At 45.1% G+C, this 9,271-nt stretch overlaps 1 protein-coding gene across 4 annotated transcripts in view; it reads right to left on the reverse strand.

The window, feature by feature from the left end:
* tnikb (TRAF2 and NCK interacting kinase b) overlaps positions 1-8,510 on the reverse strand; it is a 71,575-nt gene extending 63,065 nt beyond the window's left edge. For all 4 annotated transcript variants that reach the window (XM_085171656.1, XM_085171653.1, XM_085171654.1 and 1 more), the window contains exons 1-2: positions 8,006-8,510; positions 3,063-3,128 (exon numbers count right to left, since the gene is read on the reverse strand). In XM_085171656.1, the coding sequence (XP_085027782.1) occupies positions 3,063-3,128; positions 8,006-8,113 (174 nt within the window). In that variant the 5' untranslated portion in view covers positions 8,114-8,510. The remainder of the gene's footprint in view (positions 1-3,062; positions 3,129-8,005) is intronic.
* Positions 8,511-9,271: the final 761 nt, after the last annotated feature.

The raw sequence follows: 9,271 nt of genomic DNA on the forward strand, positions 1-9,271 counted from the left end.
AACATCATAGCAACCGAACAGCTGTATAGAAACTCTGTCATGCTAGCTAGTACACAGTACGAGTTATTGTAACTGACTGTAAAAAGTCAGCACAACGAAAATAAACTCCACCTAAACTTGGTTTATATCTGACCCAGATAGACTGCAGGTCATAACTTCTTACCTGAAGCTCAGTTCACCTGACACTCGGCCGCCTCGGGTCTCTCCTCCTGCCTCCCCTTTCCCTCATCCACCTGCTGCCTCTGTGGAAGCTCCGCCACAGCCACCACCAAACAAACTGAGTTATTTTTACAAACCGGCCAGCATCTGGCCAATCCACCACCTCTCATTGTCCGTGCCATTACAAAATAAATTAAAATCATCGGCCCATAAGAATGAAAAATCACCATCGGCCCACCGGGAAAATGCCTGGTATGCCCGATGGCCAGTCCAGCTATGGCGTCCGCTGTACACTCTGCGTGGGAACTTCTTTCTACAGTGGAGAATTAAACTTCAAATCTGAGCAAACACCGAGCATGCGGCCACGGGAATGTGACATTCACAGAGAAACCACTGGCTCCCCCCACGGACATGACCGCTGTGGCACCGGGCAAACCTCCACCTGCCCCACTCCTGCTAAACAGGTGAAAATAGAATTAAGAACGACCGGACTCAGTGCTGCTGAGTCTTTGATTTGATTTTATTTTTTTGGCTTATTCTTTTATATGAAAAAGCTTTTTTGTTTTATTGGCAAATACAGGACATTGGGCTGTGATCAAATTCAGCGTGCAATACATCAATGAATTACCCAGATTATTTAGCTCGTAAGACTTGTTAAAGTAGTCAGTCCTACCTGTCTGTATTTGTATAAACAGTTTCTAGTAGTTTTCCTTTCATTATTTCTTATGGGAATGTTTAAATATGCATTTGTCATCATCTTCAGCATTGTTGTCACTGTTCGTCTGCAAAGTTATGACTCAGTGATTAGATGTCTGAAGGTTTTCCAACAGAAACTTGGCTGTGGGATTGCTAAGAGGAAGTGCAGACACTCGCTTGCATGATTCCAACATGACAGAGATCTGACTGAATACCAAGCACACACTCACCAACACATATGACGTAGCTAACAGTAGCTTCTTTTTTTAATTTAATTTTTTTCTCTGTGTTTTACTTGCATCTATTTGAAAGAGTGAGAGTAAACACAAAACATTAATTTTATATACTGGAATATGCAGAAAATAGGTTTAAATGTTAAACAATTTCTTCAAGTCAAAGACTGTTGCATATAATTTAATTTTTGCTTAATGCAATATGCATTATTTTAATAGATTAAAACTAATAAAATGATTTTTAGATTTTTAGCTTTCAATTGTATATGATGGATTATGCAGAAAAAATAGAATTGGGCTAAAAGGTCTATTGCTTTATAGCTTTTTTTGAAAAACGCTTTTTGTTTTTCAAAAGTAACTAAGTAACTAATTACTTTTTAAAACACGTAATCAGTAAAGGAAAAGGATTACTTTTTTGGAGAAGTAATCAGTAAGTAGTAAGTAATTACTTTTTAAACCTGACCAACACTGCTCCCAATCAGGGCCTGGGACGTTTTAAAAGACCTCACCCATCCCCACTGTGGACCGCGCTGCCTGCATACGTTTGGACTGATCTTCATGACCTTTTATAAGTGCAATATAGTTTTCAGATATGCTATAGCTGTGCAGCATGTGCAATAGACGCTGTTATAACAGTAGGATGGCATGCATTGGACTCCTTGCTGCGACTGGTGTTCAAGTTGTGTGGTTTCTCCAGTTAAAACATATGAAGGGTAATAAGAACATAAAACTTCATCTTTGAACCATTATTAAAGTTTGCTCAGATGGTTTTTTTAGTGTAACCTCTGCTCTTTGCCACTGCTGAAACAAGCAGGGTGTCTCCTGCTTTACACAAGGTCTTAATTTACCCACGACGCCTCGAGAACGAGCACAGGTTAATTTCGTTCTATCAATCATTTCCACACAGGAGGCGTCACCTCGTTGAAACGATCAATACAGAACATCCAGCAGACGGAACGAGTTTGTTGGAGCTCTGTGTGCATCAGCAGACACGTCTGAGTGTGTTAATTGCTTTCGAAGTGAGACAACGCGCACGCAGACACACACACACAGCCTCTCTGCTTTTACAGCCAGCGTGGGCGTCTTCAGAGAAAGTCAGTAGTAACTTCAGTTTTAGTCAAAAATGAGACGGGATGACATTTGTGAGAGCTTGTTTTAGAGACAACGGAGGAGATAATGGCGTGACTTCTTACTCAGTCGCTCAAAGCTCACATCACAATAAAAAAAGACAACATTTACAAACAAGGCGAGCAGTGGTAACAGTAAAAAAGTAGGGCAGCTTTTTGCCTTCAGTGGTTCTCAGAGTTACGTGACAAAATGTAATTAATCTAACACCACGTTCAGCAGAACAAATCACCGACAAATGAAAACATTTTGTTATATTCTGTGAAACACTCTGAAAGAAACAAACTGGTAGGAAACAGCAGCAACTTCCTGCTTTTAAAGTCAAATATTTACTGACCCCTCCTTCCGCCCTCGTCGACAAAACAGCCGCAGAATTGTTAATATCAGGAAAACGATTCTTGCAATTGGTATTTACATTAAAAGCGAACAATTATCTGTTTCCTTATTGCTACATGATGATGTCATTTCAGATATAAGGGTAAACAAATCTAAAGCTTCAAGATTTTAAGTTCCTTTTTCAATAGTAATCAACGTGAGCAGGGTAGCAGATCAGAAATCACTGGGTGCTGCCCCTCTGGAGGTTTCCAGAAGCTGGCCAATCAGAAGAAACCCTTCTTTTACTTGCTTAAAAATAAAGGAGCTAAAAAGTCTTTTCAGTTTTAGAGATGACTTGAGGGCCAACACAAAGGGCCCATACAAGTTGAGACTAAGGGTTTCTTTTTGTGACTGACGAAGAATAAAAATGGCTCCGCCATTGCTACTGCCTCTTGTCATGGATTTAATTCCACACAATACAGGGGACTTCACATCAAGGAAAAGAAAAAAGCCTGTTTTTGCACACTGCCTTACCTTGTAGACCTGCCCATAGGTGCCATTCCCAACCAGTTCGACCAGCTCGAAGATACCGGCTGGGTCCTGGGTGTGAAAGAGAGACAGGAGAGTGGGAGGTAGAGGTTAAAGAGGGAAGACAAGGAAGAAAAAACACGTTATTCAGGAGAACTTAACTGTGATTCACAGCTGAACAGGACAGAAGAAGCGATTCAAGGTGGAATTTGACCTTCATGCATACACTCATTAAAGGGTTGACTGAGCAGTGCATACCTGTGGTATTACCCTGTAAAAAGCCTCCCACTGTCACCACACTGTTATTAGTCCTTCAGTAGATAACCTCTGCATTACTCTTACAGACTCGATTCATTCGGCAGAGCCAGATATGCCTCTCATTCACCAGAATCTGACTGTGATCTCTCATCTCGCCATGGAAAAGTTAGATTATAGTTTCGGTGGACTGTGTGGAAAAAGCACACATTATTCAGATCTATTCCTGTTAATGTCAGTTAACTTTTTACTGCTTCCTGAATACTGGAAACCTAACATTGCCACTGAACACCTTAACCAATTCATTGAGTACACCACACTGATGGTTAAATCGAACATTAAAGGGAAACGTACGTTGATAAAGAACTTCAAAATACCCGACCAAGATGGCAGCCAAGTGGAAGCACTTGCTTCTAGAGGTTTAATAGTTTCAAAGAGCTTCGTGACGGGATGGAAACATTAAGGGGAGCACCCCCAGCTGAGCTGTTCACTCAAAAATATTTCCTTTCTATCGAACTGCAGTAAAAAGAAGCACGCAGCTGACTAACACTAACCTCTCACCACTTCCTTCTGCAGTGATCCGACTGTCAGGTGGAGTTCTGAAGAAAAAATAGTTCATTTTGAAAAAAAGACATGCTTTGGGTGCCACAGGGCGCCGTTTCCTCTGCAGTCAGGAGAAAGTGAGCGTCTCCAACACTGCACCTCACACCAAATCAATGCAGACGGGTCAAATCAGCCCAGGCCAGAGAAAATCGTATGTTTGGTTTTAAATCTTCCCTTGAAATGTAAAAAAATGTGTTTATTTCTTATTATAACGCAATGTTATATACAATTACTAACACATGGTACACTTACAGGTACAACCAACACAGGTAACATCCCACCAACATATAAACACACACACACAAGATAATCTTCAGGTTTATTCAAATTCAGCAAACCTCCCAAAACACACATGTAGCTGTTGACATGATGACATTGTATATAATTTGTATTATTTCTTTATCTTGTCAAGATCCATGTCATGATTGTAAATTGTTTTGTACATTATTTTGTTTGTTTTTTGTAGTCAACGTTTTGGTGCTTTTATTTTGAAAGTCAAGTTCGCTTACAAGTTGCGCTAGTTTCCTCTTTGGGTAGAAAGAAGGAAAACACCTGTAAGCGCGCAGAAAGGATGGTTTTTATTGAAAGACATGTTAAGTGGACTTTAACTACACACGGTTAAACGGTTAAAGGAAACCTCAGAAGAACGGCGGCTAATTCCCCTTTTTGCAGCCAACGACGTATTTATTTATTTATCGTGTTTGTTGTACAGTGTTTTTACTGCTGTGCTTTACACTGAGTTTTATTTTGTTAATGCTGTATAGTTTTCACGGTGGCTTTGGAGAGAAGTCTTCAAATAAACCAGTGACAGAAAACCACTTGCCTGTGCTTCGAGGGAATTATAACACATGTTATAACACATGTTATAACACATGTTATAACATGTGTTGTTATAACACATGATCTTTAAGCATACCTGAGTGGTGCGCGTTTGGTATTAGCACACCTGCGCGTGTGTGCATGTGTGTCTGTGTGTGTTGGTCAGTAGGCCACAGGAGAGCGTTGGGACTGTTACAGCAGAGCCTCCTGAAGGGGATTAGCTTAAAAAGCAGTGTTCCTTTTCAGTCAAGGTCAAACAGAAGCACATCTAATCCTGCAGGAACGAGCCGAGCGTGCATCCACACACACACCTGTGCACAGCTTTTACCAGCCGTGAGACCACACACGTATGACAAACACCTGACGTGAAGAAGAAATTTGGATGGCAAATGAGGGGAAAAGCTACAGAAACAAAGGTCTGCATTTATCCTGAGGGGCGGCTAATGAGATTTCACACTGACATGTAAAACACAAGTTTGCATCCAAAAGCAGTCTGCAGCTGGGGACCAGAGTCATCGCTACACCTCCTGCACATATTTGAGAAAACTCACGAGCTGTGCATCAGAAATATTCCTTTTACCTCTAATTAATCCTCTCAGGATTCGAGGTTTTCCTTCGCTAACCCCGTCTTTAAACTGTAGCCTGTTATGCTGGAGTGCTGCATGCACGAGCCGAGTGCCGCTGCAGCTCTGTGAACGCAAAACGATGCAGCAGGGCCGAGACCATTGTCTGCCACAGGTATCATCTCCACTTCTGCAAATTCAACAGTGCAGCAAAACCACAGTGGAAACCCAAAAGAACGACGTGAATATCATTGTTCTCATTCCTTTGTAAGACATCATCACTCTGCTCACTGAGAAAAACATCTTTGGAGCATATAGACGCTCACGCTGGGCTGTAAACAAACCTCCAACAAAGACAAACCGGTTCAGCCTCAAGCTACAGGTTTTTCTGCATAAATCGAGTCATTTTGACGAACATTTCTAAGGATCTCAGGTTAATTCCAAACTACTGGATTAAATAGCGTCAATTTTCCACGTCTACTTTTGGGCATAACCACCGAACTTTGGGACTTCTTCTCGAAAGCTGAGCGGCTAAGCGGATACTGCTGAGACACCAGAGGAGACGGCACTGACTGTCTTATAAAGAACGAGTGGATTACTAAATGATTCAACTGGGCTCAAGACTCAAGGGGTCAGGAGGCCCGTGGGCTTCAGCTGCAAAATGTCAAACACACTCAGTACAACAAAGAAACACAAAACAACCAGGAAGAGACTCAAAAGGATCATAAACAGACAAAAACAACCAAAAAGAGACAGAAAAGGACCACAAAGCTTCTCAAGAATACCAAGAACAATGAAAAGAAAACACCAAGAAATTTAAAATAACCACGAGGAGACTCAAAGTGATCGCAAAGAAACACAAAATAGCCACAGAGACCCACAGAAACCCACAGAGACCCACAGACGATGGAGATAAAAAGCAGCGCTGTGTGTTTTGTGTCTCCTTCCATCTGCAGGATGATTTTTGGGGCCTTTGCTGCCTGATCTCAGGGGCTGTGTTCTCTGAAACATCCACGACTGCACTGTTTTATGAACACCACGATGCACAGCTGTGATTTCGGTTGACACGATGCCCTTTCATTCAAATGTCCCCGACCGTCTCACCTGTCCTGTTTCTGCCAGCCGACGACTAATCTACAACGCCACCCTCCACCTCACCCTCCTGACTCAGCCCCATTTCAGGCAGGCAACTGTAAAATAATGGAACATGACAGACGCCAAGGTCACGTCCCCGTGTGAGCCTCAAACGGCTATTAATACAACATCTGACCGGAGCTATCAGAGGAGCTTAACCCCAGCCTGAGCGTCCAGGAGGAGGAGGCAGGTTTGACTATAGGAGGAGGGGATCACACAAGATCATTTGGGACTCTGCAGAAACAGGAAGTGTGCTAGTGTGAGTGTGCTTGCGACAGGCTTTGCGTCACGCAGACGCCCCCCCCCCCCCACCCCCCCACCCCACAGCTCTATCTGCTGCGTCCTGGGTGACCTAATTTCAGCTACTCATGGAGGCTGCAAAGGATTTTTACAAGAAAACACACACAGACTCCTATGTCTTTATTTATCCCGGCGATGTGTGTGTCTGTGCGTGTCTGTGTGTGTCTGTGTGTGTCTGTGCGTGTCTGTGTGTGTCTGTGCGTGTCTGTGCGTGTCTGTGTGTGTCTGTGTGTGTCTGTGTGTGTCTGTGTGTGTGCCTTTTAGAGATACAAAGACACACACAGGCTTGCAGTCCCACCCGGTCGATCATGTCCAGACTTGATCGTTACTCTGCAGGTACATCTGTGTTGCATAAGCGGCAAAGAAAGGGGAGCTGTGCCTCACACACACACACACACGCACACACACACACACACACACGCACACACACACACACGCACACACACACACACTGAATTAAAAAATAAAGTTTATACAAATGTGATTCTATCATTAGTTTTCCTCTCACACACACACACACACACATTCCTGCACTGTCTCCTTCTGCACATCTCACATCCTGGCGGGGGCGCGCGCACGTGCACGGACATAACCCCTTGCACACAGTCCGTGCACGCGGCTGCTGCTGCTGCTGTCGCCACAACATCACGAAATGGCGGAACTCGCTCCTGTTGCGGTTATCATCGCTATTATTCGCGGTGTGTGTGAGTGTGTGTGTGAGTTTGTGTGTTAGAGTGAGAGACTAGAGCAAAACGCGCGTGCACGAGTGAGGAAAGTGAGCGCGTGCACCACGAGCCTCTGTATCTGTGTGCTGTGAAAGTGTCAATGAGCAGGCAGCTTAACATCTGCCCCACATACCACAGACACAGCAGCCTCTACTTGCTGCCTTGCGCACGCGCACGTGTGTGTGCGTACGGGGTTGGTGCACGCGCACAGCTCGGAGCGTCGTTACATCGCGTTCCGATTGTTTAGAATAAATAAAAAAGGAACAAACAACAAGAGGAGGCTGCCTGAGCCCACACTCTGATATCCGATGTGATTTCCTCAATCACGAGCATCACAGCCCCCCCCCCGCATACAGCACAGTGTAACTCATGTGCACGCGCAGGCACGGCAGAAGCAAGAAAGGAGAGGAAGGCACAGGGAGACGCATCCATCACCGGTGAGGATGGAGAGGAGAAGGAGAAAAGGAGGAGGGGGGGACAGGTGTTCGGCAAACTCACACGCACGCGCACAGGCAGAGACAGCTCATCACACACGCACGGACACATTTACCCGTAGTGCAGACAGGTCTATCTCGTCCAGACTCCGTGCCGGGGAGTCGCTCGCCATGGTTCTCTCGGTAGACACGGGACTCAAGATGGAAGCTTCCCCAACGACCATCGACCGAGAGGTGCAGAGCGGCGGGGAGGAACACGCTCACACTCCCGTGCAGTAAACAAACCCCCCACCCACCCCTACAGAAAAAAAAATCCTCGGAAAGATCCCGGTGCAGGCGATGCTTCAGCCCGAGAGGAGCAACGAGCGCTCCGGCAGGGCAGAGGAGCCGGAGGAGGAGGGAGGCGGGCGATGTTCGCGGAGCTCCAGGTGCTGCTACATGCTGCTCGCTCTGCGCCGTGAATCCTCTGCTACATGCCTCCAGCTCGACACCCCCGCCCCCCCTAGATCCGGACAGTAGAAAGAGGAGAAGACGCGCGCGGACAGAGAAGAGCGCACAGCAGCCGAGGCGCGCGAGGACAGCGTCCGTGCGTCCGTGTGCGAGGCGGAGCAGCAGTGCGCTTCCCGGGAGTGGCCTGACGAGAGAAGGCTGCGCTACTCACAGAGACGCCCACAATGACACACACACACACACACACACACACACCTTCAGTGCAAAGGTGAAAAGAAGACACACTGACACAGCTGACTGTTCCTGTATTATTTTAGCGCTAATCAGCTCAGGCACAAGAAAAACCCTGAAGCGTTAAATGTCAGCACACGCAGGAGGGGCCCTGCCCTTTTGTGTGTCCGCTGCCGGAGCGGCTTTCATAGAGCCCACATGGGACTTTTCCAAGACCCATTTCTGCCCTAATGTCACATCAAAGGGACACTTAAGTGGGGACATTAGCGGCCTCTCTGCTGAGGCTGGTCCCAGTTTGTGCCTCCGGACCAGCAGCAGAGGAAAGCTTCAGATTGTTCAGAAGATGTCAAACAGAAGCTTCTCAAGCTATTTCCGGGATGCCTCAAGACTCTAACCATCTGGGTGAAAAGTATTCCATCTTTTTTGAATAAAACTGCTTTATTTTGTAGAAAAATGCGCAACACGCGCAACAAACTCCATAAATCACGCTTCGTGTTGTGTCGCTTGATCTGTATTTTTAAAAACATTTTTAAAAACTTTTATTAAAAATTGTTAAAACTTCAATACTTTTTATTTTTCAGCATAAAACAAAGACTGAAGGAATGAATACAGAAAGAAATAGTAAGGAGCAGTTCTGGGTGTGTTTATCAAAAACAGTAGAAGAAACAAAGGCTGTGTGGTAACTGTCTGCCTTCTTTTTA

Source organism: Neolamprologus multifasciatus, chromosome 9 (assembly GCF_963576455.1).
Source record: "Neolamprologus multifasciatus chromosome 9, fNeoMul1.2, whole genome shotgun sequence".
NCBI lineage: Eukaryota > Metazoa > Chordata > Actinopteri > Cichliformes > Cichlidae > Neolamprologus > Neolamprologus multifasciatus.